Source organism: Cryptomeria japonica, chromosome 6 (genome assembly GCF_030272615.1).
Source record: "Cryptomeria japonica chromosome 6, Sugi_1.0, whole genome shotgun sequence".
In the NCBI taxonomy this organism is placed as follows: Eukaryota; Viridiplantae; Streptophyta; class Pinopsida; order Cupressales; family Cupressaceae; genus Cryptomeria; species Cryptomeria japonica.
In genome coordinates, this window is record NC_081410.1 from 246,474,984 (window position 1) to 246,501,679 (window position 26,696).

The following is a 26,696-nucleotide window of genomic DNA, read 5'->3' on the forward strand; positions in this document are numbered from 1 at the left end:
TCATATTCCCCTCTACGCATCTCCCACTCGATCTTCTCTGTTGTGCATTTCCCTACCCTGTCTTTTATTCTATGTTGCCTTTTGTCTATTCTCATCCAAAGCCCTTTTCACAAACTTAAATACTGAAGATGAAAACTAAAAGTCAAACTCTTCTCGGTGATGCGGATTGTTCACTTGCCTGGGTGCTCTGCGTAGAAGCAGACAGACTCAGGGCTGTGCCAAAGAGAGAAAGAGAAGCAGACAAAGACTCCATCGATGGGGTAGAGGAGTGGGAGGAAGAACCCTTGAGAGGAGTGGAATTGTTAGAAGGCCTCTTTGAAGAGGATGGATTCACAGTGATGTATTGGTGACTCACCGTCGATCCCTGCCACCATCTAGCCATCCTAGAAGGACTCTTCTTCTTTGAAATCTCAGAATCCTCAAGACAAAAAATCGTCATATGGCTGGTTGCAAGGGAAGATTCACACATGGACGCTATCTCCTTGTAATCTAAATGATGCTTCCAAACTTTGTCACTTACACTTTGAGATTAATTTCAGCTATAGAGTGATCAGGAATTAGACAAGTCTTTCCCAAGGAATTACCAATGTGTTAAATTTGGATCATAATTAAAAATCATAGAGGTACAGAACAAATTTTCTGATATTATTGTTCTAATTCAGAATTCTGAATATATAGATTGTGCTGAAGATATCGATTATGATAATCAATATATTTCTTCAAAGTGTTTAAACTGATTAAGTTTTCAGATTGAATATATGTACAGCATGAATATCACATGGATAATATGTGAGTGCACAGCATGTATTACACGAACCACCCAACAGAAGTATCAATCACGGCATATCATTCATTGACCATCGTATGGATATGAACAGAATATATCTCCTCACGGATAATACGAATGTGCACTGCAATCTCTTCACAGACAATACACATATATGTACACAGAATCCTCGACGGGTGTTACACGCAAATATGCAGTATGATTTTCGACGAACATTCTCCAAGACTCCCGACCAAGGGAACTAAATACCCGAACAAGATGAATGAAGGGACATGACCCTAGATGGGAAATATGTCCCATGCAAAGGGTGCGATTAGAACTGACACCATTCTTCAATTATCCGTTAACTAACCATAAGGAATCACTTGTATAAATATTAACAAACAATAGAAAATTGCAGATATAATATAGTGATAAGAGAAATGAATGAAGTAATATTAAAAGGTAAGATAGCAGTCAAGATAACTCCTGCTGCTATAACATCAACACAATGGAGGAAAGACAAGAAGATTCCTTGAATTTAATAGGTAAAGAAAGTAGATGCACCCAAATTGGAACCATTGTAAAAGAACAATTAATGAATTTGAATTTGGGACAAAGGTTCTAAACAAAAAGTTGTTTTTGCCAAAAAACCATTGTCCATGTGTGTGTAGTTTCTCCTTATCAGATAGAGACAAGTAATAATAGGAAGAAGCCCCATATGCAAGGGCAAATGAGTGTTTTCCTGCAGAGAATGGTTTTGGAGACACGCTCCTTGATTGCAGCTAGGCTTGGCCGAAAATTGTAGAAGCAGCAAATTAGGGTGCTTTCTTTCAACCCCTTGTTGATCTCCAGGATTTTAGAACCAAGATCCACAATCTTCAATTATTCCTATTGATTCTCTTTAATTAAATTTGCTTCTTTCAAACACTAGATGAAAGAGGAAAAAGGGGACACATATGAGAGCTTGATTTATGGCCATATTGGGGACCAATCTGTGAAACCTCTGTTTGTTTGGTGCCACCATCTGAAACAAGATTGTCCACTTTTTCTTGCCGTTTCGCATAAATATCCCAACTGAAGCCTTGTGATAAGAGGCTAATTATGAATGCCTAAGGGCATGCATGTAGGAAATCAATGTCTCACAAGTTTTTGGAATGAGGGGATGGGTTTCTATGGATCCCAAAATTTAGTGGTTGGGAGGCAACTATACATTAATAAAAAAATATATATGAGAGGAAAAAGAAATATAGGCTACAAAATCTGAGAATTTAAAACATGTTACATTTATACACCAAATGATCAATAATAAATTGATAATTGATAATACAAATTTGTAAGTGAACAATACCAAGACCTAATTCAAATTGTCAAATCATAGATTCACACATCAAAATGAGAAAACTAATTCACCAAAAAAGATATCTATAGTTGTTTTCATTTGAACAAGAAGCTAAAAATTTAGAGTTATCATCATCTGCACAGCATTTCTAGGAATCTCCTGCTCATTATTGGAAATTTGGAACTGTTGGAAGCAATTGGAACTGTTTCCTCCAGTCCCATCTTGCATGTTGTGGTTGTCATCAAGTAGTCATGGCTCCTTAGATTCTACCATAGTAGCAAAAATCTTTTGGGGAAAATCAGCAAACCAAAGGTATAAGATTTTTTTCAAAAATTAGAATTTAAAGAGAAATCAAATTAAGAAAAAACAAACATAAAAATGCAGAAAAGAGGGGAAAACCTGCTGTTTTTGAAATTATAAGGCATTTAAAAGCATGGAGATATAGAGAGCAAATAAAATTGAGAGTTTAGCCCACAAATTGTAGAATATAGATTTTTATCATTTATGTTCGTTTTGTTGATTACATTGCATTGCATGATGCATACTTCAAATTGCATAAATAATATCTAGATGCTAATAGTTTTTAAATTTTTAATTACACTCTACTTTGTACAAAGTCAACCTACAAACTAAGTACTAGAGAGCTGCAGGTCTGAATGATGAAGCTCCTAGGTCAGAGCCTCCCTTGAGTTGTTCAACTACATCACTATCATAGTTGCAATACAATCAATCAAAGTTACTAGCTTTGAAAACAATACAAGCATTTTCTCTTGCCTCAAGATGAAACTTATTCAAAACCACAAAGAACAAAACAGATCTAAACAGAAAGATGTCCAGTCGAAGTTGAAATTATAACAGGCAAAACCACAGAGATATGCAAACCATCATGAGGTGCAGGAAAGCAATGGAAAAAACATTTGTCAAAGTGACTAATAATGAAGACAACTTCTTAAATTTCATTGAACCACCTTGTAATAATGAATATAACTTCGTTATATGTCAAATTGAAGAAGCTTCTCCACAACTACTTGACACCATAGTTGAAAAACTTGGACTCGGAAAAAACTTGGCAACTTAAAAAATTGCTTAAATTTTATTAGAAACAATTTTTTTTGCAAAATTCAATGAATAGATGCATCCAATGAGTCAATAAATGAGTGCATAAAAGAAACAAGCTAAGTCTTGTAATATTTGATTGATTTAAATGCAAATTGGGTACAAAATGACATCCTCATGTGGAATGCTGATGGCTGATAGTCTGAAACAAAATGAAAATAGCAAATTGTTTTTGTAAAACTAAAAGTAAATACTTCATCAAAACATTTTACATCTTCTTCCTATCTCTAGTGAAAACTAGGAGAGAGGTAGAACTAGAGGGTCTAGTCCTAGGAGTCCGTTGTGGTTACTCCACCTTGCCAAAACGAGGTTGAGGGTAGCACCCCTTGTGGGGCTCTGAGGGTGAGAGAGAGAGGTAGAGAGATAGGTTTAGATCTTGATGTAGAGAGTGGTAGAGGGAGGGGATAGAGGAAGAGTGATAGGGAGAGACATAGGTCTAGAATTTAGGGCAGATAAATTGAGTGAGATAGAGAGATTGAGAGAATGTTGATAGGAGCTTGCTGATTATTGAAATTTGACCAATTCTGAAAATTTATAAGATCTTCTAAAACCTAGAATTTGCATCATAGCTCTTAGAGATCTAGAACCACTCTCAAACATCTTGCCAATATACATGAAATATAACTTAAAGTATAATTCACATTTCAATATGTCTTTTTCCTTTCTTATACTTATATTGAAATTAATACAGATGCTTGCCCCCTTCTTCTCAGAACACGCTGCAACAGAAGACAAGAGTTTGCCACTAACTCTGCCACTTGAGATGAGTCTGCCACAAACCCTCCCAGAAACTACAGAACTTCTTGAGATACCCAAAACAACACCAACCGTCCAACCTGATGTTGGAGAACTGTCCCTCCCTGTAACTAGAGACACACCAAGAATAACTGTCACGATTTTGAGGAAAAAATCAGCAAACCCTCCAAACTATTGCAGATGAGCAAGATGCCCAAAAATTGATTGCAAATAAGAGACTAGTGCAGATGTTGGCACAACAACTCCAGGTGCGACGAAAAACAGATTGAAACAAAGTACAATTTTTGAGGAAAAAATCATAAACCCTCATGATTTTTTTTTTTTTTACAAGGATAAAAAATATTTAAAAACCCACAGATAATTTTTTAGGACAAAATTATTAAAACCCACAGATTTTTTCAAGGGAAAAAATATTAAAACCCATCAGAATTTTTTTTTAGGTAAAAAAATATTAAAAACCAAAACAAACATCGATGCCCATAAGCCATCTTCACGCTTTTTGAGGCACGAAAAATGAGGTACTAAGAAGATGCTAAGTGCACAAAACTTGACTGCCTTCGAACATCAAGTTGGTCAATGACCCCATCTTGCACGTTTCCCAATGCACAAAAAACAAAAAAACTGAGAAGAGGCGTTGACACGGAATTCAAAAAATTCGAATCCCAATGCAGAAACAGAGGCAGATGCAGGTACAAACTTAAAAAAATGAAATAAGGCGGGCACAAATTTCAATAAAAAAATTCCGGCTGACCCAGAAAAATCCGAAGACAACCCAGAAATCCTTGCGAAAAACCCAGAAAGAATTTGCTGTCGGAATCTGGATCCGCTGGCTTGAAAATCGAGGCACCCAGAAAATTCTGACGACAACCCAGTTGAGATCTCGATAAACCCACCAAGAATCTGCAATCGGAAAAAAATTTCAACTTGATTTGAAGGGTAAAAACCCTAATCGAAAATGCAGATTTCTGTCCAAAAATGGTAGAAAAAAATTTGCAGGCGGGAAAAAAATTGCATCGCGTGGTTGCGCGAAATGCAGGAGAAACGGGTTGCGGGAGAGGGCAAAAAATAGCCAGAAAACCGTAGGAGCTGCTGCCAAAACGAACTGCCAAAGTAGCAATTTCGAATAAACAAAGAAATTTTTCAAAAAAAACTGTTAAAAATTCATGACAAATTTTTATTTGAAAAATTATTTCGAAAATAACCAAGGCTCTGATACCATAATACAGATGCAAAAGCATATGGATTTCAAAGAATCGATGTTGTTCAATTAATCAAGGAGACAAAGCTCCTTTAAATAGAGATACAAAGATGATGTTTCTAAAAGAAACAATCATTAACTAGAGGCGAAATTAGAAACAACTTAAATGACCATTAATAACGCAAAGAGAAAGATATTATTCTAATAGAAATGCTATATTTCATGTATATATTTTGATAAAGAGAATGAGATTGACTTGAAGAATTGTTTATCTTGATATTGTTTTGACACGTTTAGGCCTTTTCTTTTTATGCAGCCAAGTTTTCATTAGAGACTCGCCGAAACTCGCAAAAAACTTTCCAAAAACTCGGCAAGTTTTTTAGCTGGAAAACTCACCAAGCAAAAAAACTTGCGAGTTTTTAAATACTCATCAAGTACTCTACAAGTCTTGTATCAGTGCTTGACACTAGCACATATCTTATTTCTACAAGTCTAGCTATCTTCCACAGGTTCATATTATGCTTAGAATATTTTAAGGAGAGTAAGTGTTTTCGATTGTTTCACTAGTGCTAAATAAATCAACCACAAAGTATTAAAGGATACTACTAGTATCTTAATCAACAGTGGAGCAGGCAATCCAACTTGTGAATTTTAACAAATAGTGAAAACAAGAAGCTGCTAGTTGCATGTACTTTGTTGATCTTTACAAGCAGTGTTCCAAGAAAAGGGTACATAGAAAATATAAATAAGGTTGTGGCTATGCATTAGATTGAGCTATTGAAATAAGCAATGAGGAGTTTGTGACCATATATCTTAGAGCTTTGGCTCTTGTGTGGACAATTTGAATGATCTATGTGTAAGATTAAAATCTAAAGAACATATTTTCAACAGCCTTAGGGCAATTTTGTAGATATCATGGGTTTTGTTATTCAAGATAACATTTTCTTCTCTCAGAATATGTTAGACTCTCCAAGAGACATCGAATGTAGCTCTAATTTTATCTTCCTCAATGAGAAAAATATATAATAATAAAAATACTTTTAGAATACTAAATCTTGGACAAACAGTATGTCATATTGAAGAGAAACTACAAAAATTCGTGAATTGGAATAACACAAGATTGTTATTAGAAGACAAACTGAATTAAAGTATGGGTGGAAACTCATTCAAATGCTATACCCTTGCTAGTCAAGAGGAGTGCAAGGATAACCTAAATGTGAATCTGCATCATACCAAAAAGCAATTATATAATCATGGAAAAGTAGAAGCTATGATAATTTCTTGAAATATTGTAGAGAAACAATGGTTGTGAAACAAAGGAGTAACTTGTTGGTGCCACTATCTGCCCTAACTAGCATTGTGATACCAAAAGCTCCTTTTGAACACAAAAATTACAATTTCAAATTCATCCCACCAAATAACAATAGGTATTGCAAAACCCAACGCCAAAACTTTTTGTGGAACGACATTGAAAATCACAGGAAAACATTTTGTGGAACGACCTTGATTTTATAAAAAATGTAATTTTCTAGGTAAAAAATACTGCTTGTGCCCATTATTGATTTTTGTATCTTTGGCAAATGTATGCTTTTGTGGGTTCTATATTTGATTGGGGTGTTGGGCTTTGCATATGCTTATGCATCTTGTAATCAATTAGATGCAAGGCGCTATACATTGTAACAAGCTTTTCCACAAAATTTGTTTCTCAGAGTGGATAAAACTATGTGTACTAGTCCCGCCTAAATGTAGAACTAGAAATTTGTGAGAGAAGATGAATGGTAGGTGTGCACAATGGTCCTATAGGTCCATGGATTGACCATCAACTAACTGGCATGACTTGTGCCAAAGTGTGCTTGTTAACCCTTGCTGAAATGTTGTAGCCATCCAGTTCTGTGAACTTAACCACACAACTCTACTCAGTGAAGCTTCCTTTCGATTAATCATTTTTTTGAAGGATTTCACAAGGCCATTCCTCACCTTTTGATCATTAATTAGAAGAATACTACCAAGTCTTTGCACATAGCATCTTGAATTCAAAGCATATGCAACCATACATAGAGGGGTGTCAATGCACTCGTAGATCTCCCCAAGGCTATGATTACTAGAATCTCCAAATGCGATGAAAATGAAAATAGGTTGTACAAAAGATTTGGCATATCTCACATTCAACCAAAAAGTATCAATGATCACAATCTAGTTCATCCTCTTCCCTTGGTTAGTCTTTGATTCCGTCCACATGTTGTAGTCTTGTGTCATAACCTAAGTTACCGGTTCCGGTTCGGATTCAGGTACGGATTTGGCAAATTTTTTTTTTTTTCTTGGTACGGGTACGGGTACGGGTTCGTCCGTACATATATATATATATATAATTTTTTTTTAATATATATATATATGTTCAAACTTCAAACATCAAAATTATATATGTTCACAGTTCAAACATACAAATATGAAACATACAATGTAACTTTCCCATACAATGATACATAAATGATAACAGATAAATCATAAATCATAAATCCATAATTGCCAATGCCAATAAATATTCTGATATTGATATATCGTAAATCATAAATGTAATATCATATTCATAATTTGCAAAAAAGATAATATTCAAGTTTCAAGTTTCAAAATGTGAAAATGTCATGACACAATAAAGTATAAAGTTAAACATTCAAATTACAAGCCATCTATGGGATTTAAATTCCATATTCATCTTCATCTGAAGCATCCAACCCAAGCCCAAGGTCATCAAGTGGTTCAAATTCAGCATCAATTGAACCAATATCAAATGGAATGCCACTCCCACTAGCTATGTCTCTCTCAAATTCCATAACTGCCTCGTCTATAGAGACTTGGCAAAGTTGTGCAACTGTAGCATCTAAATCAGCACACTCAGGGGCTAGATCCCAATTCCTTGTTACACCCTCACTATATCCAGGGTCCTTATGTGACAACAAACGAAGGTTGGAGTGTACGTAGACCAAATCCTCAACTTTCTTTGCACCCAAACAATTACGTTTGACTGAGTGGATGAAGGAGTATGTACTCCAATTCTGCTCAGCTGAAGAAGAACTTGCAACCTGTTAAAAGTTAAAACATAATTAGAAATTTATAAACTAAAATTATAAAATAAAAATATGATAGCATCAAATGGAATTGGAAAACTATAAAAATAAAAAATAAAAAGATACATACTTGGGAGTTAAGTTTAATTGCAAGAGGCTGCAAGTAAACGGAGCCTTGACCATGTACATACCACCACTCATCAGTATCCATCCCATATCTAGCATTAAGAGCTACAACATCATGATTTTTTGCAGATACAAATTGGCCAAACTCCATCATGACAATATTTCTTGTCTCCTCATCTTGATATATATTTTTAAAGGCAGCCCTATAGCTAGAAGCAACCTCTGCATCTCTATATGGTGGCACCCTCTTTGGTGTTGCAAGCATCTCTGCACTATAAAATTTTGGCGTCAAAGCAAATGCTAAGAGATGTAAGGGGGTGGTCATCTTGTTCCAACGGTCAACAACAATTTTCTGCACAACTTTGAAAAATGTTTCCGTTGGGTCATTTTCTTTTCTATTTATTACTTCTTTTATTTTTTCCACCATGCAATCCATGCCATCATAAATCTCACCCAAACATGGGCGATTAGTATCAGCATACCTGATCATGCTCATGATGGGCTCAGTGAAATTCAAAACATATTCCACATCATCCCACCATTTCTCACCAAGGATCAATGCTCTTACTTTTAGAGCTCTCTTTGTGTGGGACTGCTTCCATACACTCCACAAGTTGTTGATGACCATAGAACTCAAGGCGTTTCGCACCTTCAGAAGTCGTCTTAAGACGAGCGTGTGAGATGCAAATCGTGTTTCAGCAACCTAACATGATATAACAAAATACACAACATATATCAAATGCAAGTCTATAAAAAATACAAATTTAAAACTAAAAAATTAAAAAATAAAATTTAAAATTAGTAATGATAAATTACCTTCAACAACTCCAACTTGGAGAAGGTCCTGAAAATGGCTTGTGACATATGATGATTAGTCACAAACATTTGAATCTCCTCACCCTCCGCATACAGTTTTTTCACCCAATCAATTTGTGTGCCAAGCTTTTGCATGATTAAATTGAGTGAGTGTACTGCGCATGGTGTCCAAAAGATGTGACCATATGTAGCCTCCACTATAGTCCCTGCTGCCCTACAATTTTTAGCATTGTCAGTTACAACTTGGACAACATTTTGAGGCCCCACCATGTCAATGCATTCTATCAAGATATTGGCAATGAAACTTGCATCTTTCACTTGCCCCTCACAATCCACTGCTTTCAAAAACATTGCCCCTTTAGGACACATTGCTATAACATTGATCAATGGCCTATTTTTACAATCTTTCCATCCATCAGAAACAATGGTCAAACTTGATTCCTGCCATGTATCTTTGATGACCTTCAACTGTGACTCTACGGATGCTTTCTCCTTTGCCAATAAGGTGGTTCTCACCTTTTCATACCCTGGACAAACATAATCAGAAGGTGTATTGCAAAGAGTATGCACCATGTCCCGAAAGTAAGGTGATCTAACAAGGTTGAAAGGAAGCCCATTGCCATAAAGGCAACGTCCAATTTTGGAATCTGCAATCTCTCTCAGTTCATTTTTGAAGGCAAAATCCAATGGGCCTCTTTTTCGTGAAGCCATAATATTCTGATTCTCTACTGCATCAACTGGTGGGTTTTGCATGAAAGGATGTGAACCGGCTGGTCTTGTGGAGCCAATGCCACTGGAAGGCCTCTGAGACATTGAGCTTGGATGGACAAGAGGATGATCAGTCTTTGCTTTGCTACTTCTCCTATCAGCTTCCTCTTGTTCTCTAATATATCCCAAAACTAGAGCTTTTGACAGCGCCCTGCCATCTGATGCCTTACAAAATTTTATTCCACGCCCAGGGATGAAACAAAGGTGGCCTTTCACTCGAAAGTATGAGCTGGTATACTCAGTGCCACAATGGTTGCAATGCCAAACAAAACCCCCACCACCAGACATTGGCTTGATCATTGTTGTATAATGCCAAAGTGGTGAATCTTGATCAATTTTAAAGGGGGTATTTTCAGTTCGGACATTTGCAACTGAACTAGAGCTTGCACTTGCACTTCCAGTTCCAGCCATTATGTATGATTATATGAATAATGCACCTAAAATGAAAAGAGAAAGCACAACATTATTGAAAAAAATTATTAAAATTTCGGCATTATAACCCCATACTATGCATACAAAGTGTAAAAAAATATACAAGACTTCTTTAAAAAAAATTAAAAAACCTTTAAAAGAAAATTTAAAAATTTGAAAAAAACTAGGAAAAATTCTTGAAAACTTGAAAAAAATTCAGATTCACTTACCTTTAATGGCTAAATATTCCTTCTATAGTGATTCCTATGCCTTTGATGTGTGTCTCACACCTTCGTAGTCGTCACCTTCGAAGAAAAATACAAAAACTAAGAAACCTGATTGTAGAGAAAAAATCTTCAAAAATGCAAGTAGAACGGGTTGAATGCATGTTTTGATGCATGAAATGCATCATAAAGGGGCGGATTAGGGTTTAGATGTTAAAATAAGATTAAAATTTTTGTTTTTTAATTGTTTCTATTTGTTTTCTAACCTGTGGGCCCCGTTTTTGGGAACCCACGGGCTTGGGTTCACCTGGGTCCTCCTGGTTCGACCTGGGTCCCACCCGGGTCCTACCTAGGCGGCTGGGTTCCCTGTGGGTCCACCTGGGTCCCACTCGGGTCCTGCCCAGGCAGCTGGGTTCCCTGTGGGTCTTGTGTGGACCCACAAGGAACCCAGCCGCTTGGGCAGGACCCGGGTGGGACCCAAGTCGAACCAGGCTCGGACTAGGACCGGGCACGGACCAGGACCAGGACCAGGACCAGGGCCAGGACCCGACCATTTTTGGCAAGAACCGGTAACTCAGGTCATAACCATAAGTTGCAATGGCTCTTGCAACTCAACCATTCTCTCTAGTAGAATGAAATAGGAAGCAAATTTAGTCTCAATTGGTGTGAGGAATTTTTTCTTTTTAAAGGTCTAAAACAATACCAATGAGGTGCGATTGTTGCAAATGAAGATTTTCACCTTCCTTACATCCACCAGCAGTAGGTGGTAAAATGTGATTTTGGCTTGTAAAAACCTTAGGTAAAATATGATCTTTATTTGTAGTAAGAGATCTTTAACACACAATAACCCTCTAGCAAAAAATTTCAGATTTTTATCAAGATGAGCTATTCACTTGATTACATAGCAAATCAATCAAAGAACATAAATTTGTATATACATATAATCAGACTATAGCTTGGAGGGTTTTAATTTTAGTTACTTGATTAGGGTGTTTGATAACAAGTCAATTTACCCCTGCAGGTGGATCTTTTGGTGTGCTCTTCTTCTGAGTATGCCCAACGAATCTCTGGCTGCTTTGTCTAGATGTTTGATTGCTGGTTTCACTGTAGGGCATTCTGGTAAACAACCTACAGACTCAGAATCAACCCTGATTTATCACTAGATCTAGCACCCTTCTGTTATGTGATTTGGGAGCAGGGCATCCTAACTCTGGTGGATCAAATTTCACCAAATCCCTCACTGTATGATATCTGCTATTAAAAATAGAACTAGAGTGTTGCAGTTGTCTCTGTTGGAGTGAATTTTGGCCTGTAGGTGTTGGACTTGCTGATCCAGGAATTAGTTCTGAGTATTAATGCAGGTTGCTTCTCTCCTGAATACCAAACAGCTTAAGTAAATTTGATCTGCACTCTTCTTTTAGGTCTGCTAGCATTGGGTCTTCTGAGTGATTGCCTATGATTGTGTCCAGTTTGGTGAAAAAAATGGCCTGTGGCCTAGGTGATGGTGGATTCCTCCTGTCACAGTTAATCACGGTCAGATTTGGTAGCATTTTTACTGCGATAAACAAAAAAAAGTCTCCTGATTAGAAATAATTTGTAATTGACACTGAAACTATATGGCAGCAGTGTAGCCTTTGGGCATTTTGACATTGTCATAACCCCTCTTTGGACATTGGATTAAATAAATACGATAATTAAAACATTTATAAATTAACATTTAATGATATTAGAAAATCGTCTCATTTATGAGACTTCACGATTTTCCTCTAATATATGATTATTAATGTTTATTATTTGTTATGATTATTATTATTATTGTTTTATTTTAATGTAACATTCATAATTCAATTATTAATATTATATTAACTATTAAAGAAGTTTTACCATAAAATACTATTAAAACATAAAATAGATATATTGAATATATTACACTTACCATATAACGTGCTATTTCATAAATATAAAATATAACATAAATTGTCAAAATACATTATAATTATTATTTGGAATAATAACGTATTAATACGATACCATAAATAGAACCAATATTCATATACAATATGAATTTCTTATAATATATCAATACCTTATAAATCAACGCTAAACCTGGACTATATTACAAGGGGCGTATTGCACCCGGCAATCGCATTGTATGTCAATCCCCTATATCTCATTGATTTATTCAAAATCCACATTAAAATGCTTATTTGGTGAATAAATGCATAATTAATATTGTATCAGTATATGCACAAATTAATTATAGTTTTCTGTGTCTAATGTATATATATTAAACAGATTGGTATGTTAATGATCAGTAAATTGATTATTAGCTTAATTAGGGATGTTAACAATAACTACTAATCCTAGCGGGTCCCAAGCAATACAACTTCAGAAAGAGAAGTGACATTTGGGGAAGTCACGACTCCCTCTATTCCATCGCGTCTGATCCACGTGAATAAATAGGAGCACGGGTGGTCAGACCAGGAGAGGACGGGAATTAGAGGAAGAGAGTATCGCCCAGAAGAACCATTGGGAATTATGCTATCCGCCCAACTACATTCTGTCACGCACAGGTATTGTGTGTGCATCTTTGTGATTACAGGATTATCCCTAATCAAGCCATCGGTTGCAGGCTTAAGGTATGAACTGACTTATGTTATGAGTTTTCTCTTTTTGTAAATCATGCATGATAATCATTTGCTGTTAGTCAATGAATTAATACAGAATTATATTCTCAGATTTAATCAGAAATGTATTTCAAGTAGATTAGATAGATACTATAACCATACGGAATAGAGTTATTGCTGTTAATCAAGCACTGTACCGGTAGAGGGGATACACAAAGTCAAATGTCATATAGAATATAAAAGAAATATTATAAAATATTTGTTGTTCAAGCTTCAAGTCAATATTTAATTCTCTTACTGAATTCAATAATCATTGAATCGGTTTTCAATGTCGTGCATTTTATAAATAATCAACATTATCATCTAGTGTCATCATGATCATCATCATTTGTGGCACTTGAAATAAGAATAGGCGGGAATATGTAGTGATCTTTATGAGGAAGAAGACACCATACATAATAATCGATATGCTTGGCAATAAGGAATTAGAAGCTCCCCTCGATACAAATTCCGCAAGATAAGTTCTATCTTTAAAACTACTCTTACTATTATAAATTAAACATTATAATAAAATCTCTTTAGAATTGATGAATTTATATTTTATAATTCTCACATTGAGTTAGAATTGTTGACTCAGGACTAAACCAAGGTAAGTCGCTAACGGGGACATTACAGACATTTTGTATGTTATTTCTTTAACATCTATTATGATATGCATATTGACAATGTGAATGAATTGAAATTCTGAATTATGAATGCATAATTGCATATCGAGTATTGACAATGTTGTATGTTCAGAATTTACATTCTAAAATGTTTTCATAGTATCATACACATGCTATATCCATTTTTCATATGAATATAATGTATATATCAGAGTATCAAAACTCGTCGCGAATTAGGCAAGTTTCCCGAGTTGGTGAGTCGAGTGAAGCTCGGCGAGTTTTGGTAGCTTGTGACTCGGACTCGGTGAGTTTTTTGCATAACTCGCATGACTCGCGAGTTAGGCGAGTTATGGACAAACTCACCGAGTCCAAGCTCCAAGACTCGCGCCACGGCAAGTTACATTTTGACTTGCAAAAAACAAAAAAAAAAGTTTTTTGACATGCTCTTTTTTGTATTTCTTTTTCATTTAACCCTAAAAGGTCTTCTAATTGTTAGTTGTGAGAAGAAGAGAGGAAAAGTGAGAGAGAGGAAGGTAAACAAGAGGCCGTAGGTTTGCAACTAGTAGGGAAGAAGAGCATCAAGGAGACCACAAATCACATTGGGGAGGCCATAGGCTTGCATTGAGAGCATCAAGGAGTCCATAGCAAAAATCTCTAAATTTCAAGGGTGTTTTTATTTTGCCGAGTCATTGTCGAGTCGTTGCCGAGTCATGAGTCGAGTCGGCCTTACCGAGTCCGAGCCGAGTCCAAGTCTGGGAACTTTGGTATATATGCATGCTTTATCCATGTTTTCATATGAACATTTAGAATTTTCCTATATATTTTAAATTTTCCCTATATTTTATATAGCCGTCCCGAAATTTGGCAAAATAATTTGCCGTCCCGGAAACGCGTCCCGCCGTCCCTTGCCATCCTCATCCCGGAAACTTGGGGTGACATAGGTTGTTTGTCCTAACCTTGGAGGTTAGCTAGGGTTTTCATCCCAGCTAACACCATTTCAGAAATGTCTCCCAAATTCATACCAATTTCAACAGATTTTCCAATATCCCAATGCCCTGCATTCAATGGATTTATATAGCTGTTTTGGGTGCTACAGCCAAAAAAGGCTGACTAGCAAATTAGACTTATTTAAATTTTTTTTAATCTACTTAAAATATGGGTTGGCCCAGAACTAGGCACCATATTTAAGTTTCAAATATTTTACTTAATTAATTAATTTATTTTTAAATATATATTAATTGGTTCTTAACAAACACCTTTGTTAATTGTTGGGCCAACCCAGCTAAAGAAGGGACATGACTGTCCTCCCCCAAATTGCTTGCACTCAATAAATTTTAAACTCAATTGTTCAAAAATCTGCATTCCTTCCCATGAAGCATCCTCAAGTGGAAGATTCTTCCATTTCACCAAATACTCTGGAATAACCTTGTTTCTCAGCTTCCTTTCTCTTACATCCATGATTGCCTTGGGTTTCAAAATCAATTTACCTTCATCTTCAAGTTGGGGCAGCTCTATTGAAGGAGTGATTTTCTGGCCAAGGGCCTTCTTGAGACATGCCACATGAAAAATGTTATGAATATTGATGTTCTCTAGAAGTTCCAGCTCATATGCAACCTCACCAATCCTCCTTATGATCTTATAAGGTTCATAAAATCACGGCTTCAACTTCTTAGCACCACTTCTCTTGAGGGAAGATTGTCTATACTTATCTGGCTATAACCTCAAGAATACCATGTTTTCTACCTCAAAAACCCTTTCAATTCGGTGGTGATCAGCATACAACTTTTGTTGGTTTGGGACTGCTATAGGTTTTCTTTGAGTGCCTTCACAATGTTTAGGCTTTGTTGAATCAAATTTCTAGCCCTTAGTACTCTACTAGATGAAAGAATCAAATCCATGAATGAAAGAGAATCGTAAGCATAAAAGTGCCTTGAAAGGAGTCACACCCATAGACATGTGATAGAGTAGAATTGTAGTAATACTCCCCAAGGTGGAGCCACTTAACCTAGTTCGTCAAATATCCCTCTACCATTTCTTCACACTTTCTGGTTGCTCATTAGTTTGAGGAGGATAGCTAGTGCTTGGGATCAACTCTGTACCTATCAAATGAAAGTGTTCTTGCCAAAGCAAGTTGATAAACTTGCTGTCCTTATCACTTACAATGTTCCTTGGCAGTTCATGGAGTCTAAAAATCTCTCTAAAGAAAAAATCAGCCACTTGTGGAGCCCTTTTTTTGACGATATAGCCTAAAATGAGCATATTTAGTGAGTGTATCAACCACTACATAGATACAATCCTTACCTTGCACCTTTGGAAGTCTTGTGATGAAATCTATGGAGATACTCTCCCATTTCTAATTTGGAATGGAAAGGGGCTCAACACAGAAGTTGAAAATACATGCTTTGTTTTGTTTTGTTGACAAACCAAACACTCCCTAACATGCCTCAAAACATCACTTTTGAGCCCCTTCCATGAGAAACACTACCTTACCTGTTTGTATGCCTTATAATACCCTGGATGACCCACAAGTGGTGTGCCATGACATGCTCTCAAAATTCTCATTTTTGCCTTTGATTTTGGTACAAGATATACTCAATCCTTATAAAGAATGAGCTCATTGTAATGTCCCCTAATGGGACCCTCTAATATTTTGTCCTAGAATCACAATTTTAATATATAGTGATTACAATAGAGAGGCACTACGGTCAACTAAGCTTGGTTTGGAACCTGAATGTGATTCCCGGACAATACAATAACAGAGGCCTTTGTCTTTCGTTATTTCCTTATTCCATTATTTCTCCTCTTAAATCTATTGTAAACTAAATCACTGACTTCTCACAAGTCTGTCATAAACTCTTCAGATAAATCTGAAACAAGTTCTTCACTTAGTCTACAGTTTGTTCTTTTATTACTGATTTCTGGTGTATTAGTATTAGCTATATATTGATTACTTATTATATGATTTATTATATATTACTGCAGAGTAGTTTCCAGAAAATTATTATAATAATTATGTTATTGTTACTATTTATATAATTATTGAAATTCTACATGAGAACATCATCGTGCTCCCCCCCTTTCAATCTGCTCTTCATTGCCCCCTTTCAATTTGTTCAATCTATCTGAAAAATAATTTCCGAATTACTCACCTCTATTTTGCCCCACACCACTCCATTACATGCCACTTTATATCTTTCATATGTCCTTCACAAGGATTGCGTCTCCTAAGAAAGACGTGACTTTTGATATGTATTTGTTTTAATAAACAAATTACATTATTTTAAAGTGAATCGCAACTCCTAGTTTATAATACAGTTTGCACATAAGTTTGTTTCTATAAATAAAAACACCATCCCATTCTATTTGAGAATCACATCTCTTCATTAACCCGTGCTTGGTGAAGGATAATAACACACCTTTATAGTGAGTCACTATCTTTAATGAATTGCTGCCTTTAATTAACTGTTTGTTTAGAACATCGTTTTGTCTTCCTTTTAACATCTAAACACATTATTCATTTTGAATCACACTTTTCAATATGTGCTATTTGGTCAAAGATCTACGTTTGAACTAGTCATTAAGACTTGTATTAGTTTATTATTAAGATGTTGTTTCTAATCAGCCACCTTTACCAAGTCTAAAAATGGTGTGAGGTCAAAATAGAACATACTGTAAACTGTAAACATGCTGTCATTATGTAGCATGCTGACTGTAAACTGTGCATGTTGTAATATAATATTAATGTTTATAATATAATATTAATTTATTTTTTATTTGAGTATTTCAAGAATATTATTAGTAATAAATATTAATTAAATAGTAATATTTAATAAATAAATAAATAAATTTCAAATAATCAGCAGTTGGTAATTATTAATAATAATAATTGCTTTATTTAGGATATATATAACGATCAAGGAGGGGACATGACACTCATCAACCACTTTGTACCTATCATTTTGTAGTTTCCCATCCAAAATGTCAATAACAAATGTGTTCTTGGCATATTAAGCTATTATTTGAAATTTCCCATTTGTAGATATATGAATCATAGAGTAGAAATAAGGTTTCCTAGAGAGTTCATCAGCCAGCACATTATTTTTTCTCTTAACATATTCAATGTCAAAATCATAGGCGTGTAGATTACTTACCCATTTTCACTATCTATCATTCAAATCCTTTTGATTGAGGAAGAACTCCAAGCTATTATGATCCATTTTCAACACAAATTTCTCACAAACCAATAATTGCCTGAATTTGGCTAGTGCATGCATGATGGCTAGCAACTTTTTGTTATAAATAGAGAAGCTCCTTTCCATTTGCTTGAGCTTCCTACTCTCAAATATTATAGAGTGTCTATTTTACATCAAAACTGCTCAAATCCCCTCTTCTAAAGCATCACATTCTAAGACAAAAAGAAGTGAAAAATATGGAATTGCCGAAAAAGGACATGATTACTCTCTTGAGCTTGTCAAAAGCCCTTTGTGCTGAAATGCTCCAAGAGAAAGTCCCCTTCATCAATTTTGTGAATGGAGCTGCAAGCTATGAAAATTCTCGACAAATTTCCTATAGTAGCTGCAAAGTCCCACAAATCCCCTCAAATGTGACAAGGTCCTAGGTCTCGGCCAATTTGATCCTCTCCTCATCTGCACTAACCCTTTGGGCACTAATCTTATGCCCCAAATGCAATATCTCCGTCAAACCAAACTTGCATTTGGATGCTTTGGCATAGAATGAATGTTTCTCTAGTTTGCCGAGCACCTCATTTATGTACTTCAAGTGATCATCCCATGTCTTACTGTATACCAAGATACCATTAAATAAAACCAATGTTGATGTCATTTTCAAGTATTTTTGTTATAGTTCTGAATGTTAAATCTACAATAGGGTTTTGAAAAGGAAATTAGCTTTTATGTGCTTTCCAAATTATTTGGTCTTGGTATTGTAAATGATGATAAAAGCATCTTTTCATAATTGAGGTTTCATGTTTTGCAAAATTTAACTTAGTAGTCAATTGTTTTGTGCAGGTTGGGAGGGGTAGAGACACTTGGTGCACAATTAAAAGTTTTGTGGAATGATTTGAAGATACTCTTGCTTGATAAAGTCTATGTAACCAATGTTCTAGGTAATATTAATGATTACTTAAGCATTTTGTATTTATTCTATGGTAGATTTATTTGTTCATTTCTTTCCTTAAGTATTTCTTTGGTACATTTAAAGATTATACTGTGATGGATGTTTAAGTGGGATATATGTGCCAAGTCCCCAGTACTCAACCTTGCGTCCTGTCCTTGTCCCCATCCTTCCCCATCCTCAAGGACTTGGGGATGGTAGGGGATGTCACCCTGCCATTCCTTGGTGGTCATTCCACTTGACGAGGCTGGGCATCATGGGGATGTCTGTGACATCACAGGGTGTTTAGGGTTTCATACAGCGTGTGGGTGTACACGCCTTTTTTTCTAGAGTTTTTTGAAAAATTCAAAAAGCTGTTTTTTTTTTTTTAAATAAAAAAACTAGATGCCTGTGATGTTTCATGACTATTAGTGGACATCATAGGCATCATTTTTTTCCAATGAAAAAATAGAAAAAAGTGTGTGGTGGGCTCACAAGCCCTCCCATGCCCCTTATGAAATACTAGACACACCCTATATGTAACCCACTTACCCATTTGCATCGCCACAATCATTTTATCACTTGCAGCTGTGAACTTGAAGAGGAACAAAAGAATACAAAGGGAGTATCCATAGTTTATGGCTTGTCACCTTTGAATATTCACACTGCTCACCCAAATGAAAGTCATGAATTGAAGGCATAAACTTCGAAACCACCCTCCTTGATGCCAAACATGATGATTTTGTACAAAATCTACAAGTGGCCCCTTAGCACCTTAGGAAAGTTGGATATTACAGTTTGCTGGATGTGTGTTGATGCTATCATTAGGGTCATATGCTCTTATTTTCATTCTGTTCTGAACTTTGAAACATGGCGATAATATGTTCATCAAGAGAATAATTTGGATCATTGGATAATATCCTTCAGTTGTTTAGTTCTACAGGGTAACAAATTTGGTACACCATAATGTTCAATGCTTTGATTTCTTCTGCTAAAATCAGCAGCCACTGTAGTTACTAGGTATGCATTCTCGACTCTCCTTAACTATTCATTCAAAACATACTATGTACTATTGTAGCCTGATTATTTTTATCCATCCTTTTTAATATGTAATATTTGAGAAATGCTAAAGCATATATATTTGAATTTCCATATATATAAAATGCCTTCCACCAAAAATAGTTCTCCCAGATTGCCATCCCTGATAAATTAGCAAAGCTGGAGTGAGGCATCCTGCAAGTCTTTCATCAGTGATGAGTTGTCTTCTCTTAAACATCTGTGCAGGTCCTCTGTAAGCATCCCTAAACCCAGAGTCCTTACTTTATTGCATATGAGTTGAGCAGGCCCAAAGGCCAAGACAAGGAGTGGTTTGGTCATAGGTCTCTTCTCATGAGCATACCCCCCAACACTATACAGTCCACTACTGAGATTTCCAAGCCCAAGCCCTCCATCTTCCAAGAAGCTGGAATTAAAACCGCACCCAACTGTCATGTCCCTGCCTAAACGGTAGGATTTACCTTGCATTGTCTGACAGAAAATTGTCTTATTCATAAGACACAATTCTCTAATTCCGTGAAGGTAGCAATCGGGGTAAAAGAACAGTAATATATCATCAATTGCATTGATCAACACTCATGTTAACCCATCAAGCAAAATGATTGAAGATCTTTAAGCAAATAAAATATATTAACAAAACCATTAGTGATCAGCATTGAAGGATTAAAGGACAGCAATCATTACCCAGCAGCGATTATTTTCCAGCAATCCTTATTCATTTAGGAACACCGATTTCGATAAGAGGAAATTACAATCATAATAACATAACATAACCTAAGGAAATAATCAAGGGGGTGCAATTAAAGGAAGCTGACAATTGACTAAGAAAATAACAAATAGTCACGTCCCTTCACAATAGACAGCCATCCTAAAGGGACGCACCACTAACGAAGATACATAAGGAGGGCTGCAGGAGGTAAGGCAGGATGAGCAGCATCGAACAAGAAGCATTCCAATAAAGGAAGCAAAGGAACTTAAGATCGAACCTCTATACATCTATCAGCAAATACATCTAGTATTACCCAATGCGATTAATATTCAGACCAGGCTTAAAAGCAACAGTCTAATACTCGTTTCATATCAGTTCTCCTCAGCACTATATAATCTTACAACTGTTTTGTGGTATATATTGAGCTTATGCATTTTTGACAATAATTATCTCTTATGTATGTGCTTTCATATAATGAATTATAAAGTGCAGATGCCTGGTAATGAAACTGTTTGAAATCCATCTTGTATGATTGCTGTTGTAAGAGGGAGTTACAAGATGGCTATCTAAGTAGGCCACCCTAGGGATGTCCATGTTGCCTGCCTCTGGGGCCAAGAGGGATTTGATACTGATCCGCTTTTGAGCTTAGATAGAACAATGAAGAAGCCCCCTTTACAATCTCCTCTCCGACTCTGCAATGATGGCTCTTGTCTTTAGGGGGATGAGGCATAGATAGGGAAATTAGGTACAAGCACCCCACTATGTAGGCCACCCCGATGGATGTCCATGTTGATTGTCCATTGAGGCCAAGAGGGCTTTGATACTCATCTGCTCTTGGCCTTGGTGTGGATATTGCTTTGGGCGGACCTATCATATTTCTTCCTCCAAACCCTAATGTGTTTGTATAATATTATAGATATTATAAGAATGTTATGTGTTCTTGTCCAACCCTAACGATTGAATATATATCTGTATGTATGATTTTAGGTTTCAAATCTAACATTGTTTAAGGAGATATTTTACTTGGTAAAGATGTAATCCTAACTCTAATTTGTTGCAATTGTGATTCTAGGGCAAGTTCTAGGGCGAATTTGGAAGGGGACTTTACAATTGGTATCAAAGCACCATTCTTGCTAGCCTAAGGGTCAGAGAATAGTTAATGCAGACTAGCCAAAGGGCTCAAAAGGCTTTGGAAAAAGAAAGGAAGAAGCTTACATCCACCATGAGTGAACAAATGGGCAGCAAAATGAGGGCTTTCATGGATCAAACCAATCGAATCCTCATACAACAAAATGAAAAAATTGAAAGAACCACCCAACTTCTCCAAGCCATCCAAAACATGAATAACGATAACTCTATATCCAACCAAAACCATGGGAGGCATACCCGCTCCAACTGCTCTAAAAATAACAACCCTAAAAGGATAGCAACACTTAGACCAATGAGACCTCCCTTCCTACCTAGGGAAGAACCCATGCTAGAGGATGTAATGTCCCCTTCCTAGGTGACAACGTTAGGTTCCCATAGGCCAGTGGAGCGAAGAGGGAACCCATACTGAGGCTTGTGGAGTTGCGCAGGGGCTTTATAAGCCATTTTGGATGTTTAGAGGCAGTTCCTATTTTTTAGGAGAGATCCCTATTTTTTAGGGAATGACTGAAAGTTGGTTCTGGGGTGTCTATGGACCATTCAGGTTGATTTGAGACCATCTCCTTTTTTTTAGGGAAGGCTCCTATTTTGTAGGGAGGATTGCTAGTTGACTAGTTGACCATCGGAGGATTGGGGAGCATAGCAGGAGCCCTTACGTGCATTTTCAATTATTGGGGAGCAGAGTAGGAGCCCTTACGTGCATTTTCAGTTGATTGAAGACAACCTCCTAACTATTAAGAGAATCCCTATTTTTTAGGACATTGCCAATTTAGCTGCTATTTTGAGATATTACCAGGATGGCATGGGCATTGACGGTTTAATTAAAGTGATTTAATTAAGTCACATTATATTAATAAATTATAATAAAGGGGCCCCCTTATGCCATGAGGCATAGGAGACATAACATAAGTTGTTTTTAAAACAATTTAAAATAATAAAAGGGCCCCTCTTATGCCATGAGGCACAGGAGACATAACATAAGTTGTTTTTAAAACAACTTAAAATAATAAAAGGGAGCCTAGTGAAAAGGTATGTTCAACATAGAGGAATTAAGTCACATTATATTAATAAATTATAATAAAGGGGCCCCCCTTATGCCATGAGGCATAGGAGACATAACATAAGTTGTTTTTAAAACAACTTAAAATAATAAAAGGGAGCCTAGTGAAAAGGTATGTTCAACATAGAGGAAGGCCAAGTATTTTAATCAAACATTATAAACCCAGATACCAGTTCTTCCATAAAATGCCCAGGTCCTAGTCCTGGTTCGTGCTTGGTCCTGGTCCGAGCTTGGTTCGACATGGGTCCCACTCGGGTACTGCCTAGGCAGTTGGGTTCCTTGTGGGTCCTGCGATCCACAGGGAACCCAACCACTTGGGTAGGACCTGGGTGGGACCCAGGTTGAACCTAGGAGGACCCGGGTGAACCCAAGCTCGTAGGTTGCCAAAAACGGGGCCCACAGGTTAGAAAACAAATAAAAATCAGTTTTTTAATCCTGTTTTAACATCTAAACCCTCATCCGCCCCTTTATGATGCATTTCATGCATCAAAACATTCATTCAACTCATTTATGATTTATGTATCATTGTATGGGAAAGTTACATTGTATGTTTGAACTGTGAACATATATAATTTTGATGTTTGAACATACCCGTACCCAAGAATTTTTTTTTTGCTGAATCCGCGAATCTGAACCCGAACCAGTAACTCAGATTATAAATTGTTTTAAAATAAAGCATGGAAACCCTAAAAGGTACGTTTAGGATTAGAGGCTAATAAAGTGACTTGTCGGGCATTCTTTGAGGATTCATTCTTTCATTTTTACATCAGCTATTTTGAAATTGAGCTTTGCAAATGGATTTCAGCAGTAGACAAGCCTTCATGGAACAAAAACTCCTTGGGGATCAATGAATTGGATGTCAACCTAGTTCATAATTGTGGGAAATTCTTACAGGATTCCTGTTTGTGCTTCAGTTGAGAGTTATATCATCAAATTCAGAACTTTATCAGCAGATTCAGACTTTGTATTGCAGATTCAGGAGGGTTTGGAGACCCCCAAAGGCAGCCATACCATTTCTTGAGCCAGTCGTACTTCCTCGCTGGCCATACCACTTGCAGCCATCTGGCTTCATCATTTGGGCCATACATTTCATTAGAAGGCTGGAAATTGTTGTAATCTTCATTGTCATCACTTTCCTACAGGGGTTTAATGCATTCTATAGGCTACAGATGTCAATTAGGGTCTAGATCAAGGATTCTTGGAGGAAAACTTAGGAAATTCAATAATCTTGCCTGGAGGCCAGACACATTTTTTAGTAGTTTCAGTATATTTGTTTTTAATAATTATTGTTGATGCAAATAATCTCCGTTGGAGTCATTGGACATCTTTGGGCGCTCATCCATTGTCACTTATTCAAGATTATTCAATAAATCCCCTCTTCTGGCTGGGCGTTGGACTCATTGTATGTTCATTATGCCTTGATGGAATAGATTTCTAGATTTTGGAAGTTATTATATTGCTGTCATAAATATCAGAGTTCTGAAGTTTAAAATCAGTCAATTGTATTCTTGCATTTTTCTTTCCAAGTGTTGGTTTATTGGCATTTGATTATGGAAAAACACTATGCAAACTATTGAAAACAAACCCATTAAAAAACCCTCAGCAAAACAGTTATAAAACATCATTACAACAGCTTGAAAACAAGTAAAATTTCAGTTCAGACTGGTTGGGGATCGTTTAGAGGAGGAAGCAAATAATCCAACCTTTGACAATGTTGAAGAACTTGCAGAAATATACTCAAGATTAGACCTTGAAGTGAAGAAGGATGTCTCCTTTAGGGATTATTGTGATGTCAAAACAGGAATTGCTCCTAATAGGAGAAGAGGGCAATGAGACAAATATTTGAAGGAAAGGATTAGTAAGATGACCCTCCCCAACTTTGATGGATTCGGGAAATTTACAACACGTTCATGGGTCCAACAATTGGACACCCATCTTTCCCTTAGCCCCATGAAAGAGGAAAATGCCATAAATTTTGCTGTACTCCATTTAATGGGAACATCCCCTAATTGTTGGCATCATGGCCTTATCACCCAAGTCCACCAACATATAACCACTTATGATGAATTTACACAAAAACTCAACACAAGATTTGATCAAAAGCATCCGGATTGGCATTTTAAAGAACTAACCCAACTAAAACAAGGAATAGTAGAAGACTTCGCCACCGAATTCCAAAATCTATCTGTCATGGTACCAAAGATTTCTCAAAGGAGACTCGCATACTTATTCGTGGAAGGATTAAAAGAATCAATGAAGGGCATGGTAAGTGCCCTCGACCCAACAAACCTTGAAAAGGCAATCCAAAAGGCAATGAAGTTGAAAATCACCCCATAAAAAGAAAAACCCAACCTAAAAAGGTTTACATCAATGATCAAACACACACTCCAAGTATCCTCATAATAGTGATAGGCATAAGGAGGAACTCCAAGGGAGAACATGTTTTCCTTGTAATAAGTATTGGGAGCGCAGACATGTATGCCAAGAACACAACCTCAAAAAATGGCGAGATGACCTAAAAAAGAGGAATTTGTGCTTCAAGTGTAAAGTACCATGAGAACTTGGACACATGTGGAAAGGGAAGCTGAGGTCATAATATAGAAGCAACCTTCGATGAAGAAGCAAAAAAACCCCAATCAAGAAAACAAGGTATGCCGAAGGAGATCGTAAGAACATCCAATCAAAAAAAGAAGGGACAATGAACAAATGGAGCTTTGTGGAGGAAAAAATCTAGTAATCAAGATGCCCTCCTATAAGATCTAGATACAAAATCTCCACAATGAAAAGTGTAAAATCAAATATATTCATAAGACGCCAAAGTTTCCTTGTCAAGTAAAGGGGCGACCTCTTCATTAGACATTGTAGGGTAAAGATGAATCAATGAATACATTCTAGTCAATAAGAAGGATCTAACAATACATGCGCATATGCTTTGTGTTTGCATATATTTATGTGTATGCTCCATGCTTGGTTCATACTGATGTGTTTTCAACATGTATACTTTATGTGTGCCTATGAACTAACGCTTAAGATATTAAATTATTTAGAAGAGAGTATTGCACTCACGGTCATTGATGTGTGTCATGTTCTTGCCTTAATATTAAGAATACAATAATTGGTAAACAATGAGACAACCTAATCATCTCCTTCCAGTTACAAAGTGATGCATGGGAGACACTCACAAACCTTGCCAACTCTAGGTTTTGTGGTTACAAATGAGTCAGTAGCATCATAAACTCTAAGGGTCATTTGGATTCAATGAACACTAACCTGCTTGAGGACAAGCAAACTTGGGAGGGGTGGCCTATCATGTCCCTGCATAAATGGTAGCATTTACCTTGCATCAACTGGCAGAAAATTGTCTTATTCATAAGACATCACAATTTTCTAATTCCTAGAAGGTGGTGATTGGGGTAAACTAACAGTAATATATCATCAGCCTCATTAATCAGCACTCATGTTAACCCAGCAAGCAAAATGATCAAAGATCTTTAAGAAAATAAAATATATTGACAAAACCATTAGTGATCATCATTGAAGGATTAAACGACAGCAATCACTACCCAGCAATGATTATTTTCCAGCAATCCTTACTCATTAAGGAACAACAATTTTAATAAGAGGAAATTACAATATTAATAACATAACGTAAACTAAGGAAATAATCAAGGTGTGTGATTAAAGCAAGTTGGCAATTAACTAAGAAAATAACAAATAGTCATGTCCCTTCACA

General features: G+C 36.3%; 1 protein-coding gene across 1 annotated transcript in view; it reads left to right on the plus strand.

The window, feature by feature from the left end:
* LOC131079761 (probable sphingolipid transporter spinster homolog 2) overlaps window positions 1–26,696 on the plus strand; it is a 262,535-nt gene that overhangs the window by 109,195 nt on the left and 126,644 nt on the right. Inside the window, exon 10 of the mRNA XM_058017801.2 lies at window positions 18,908–19,005. Coding sequence (XP_057873784.1) covers window positions 18,908–19,005 — 98 coding nt within the window. The remainder of the gene's footprint in view (window positions 1–18,907; window positions 19,006–26,696) is intronic.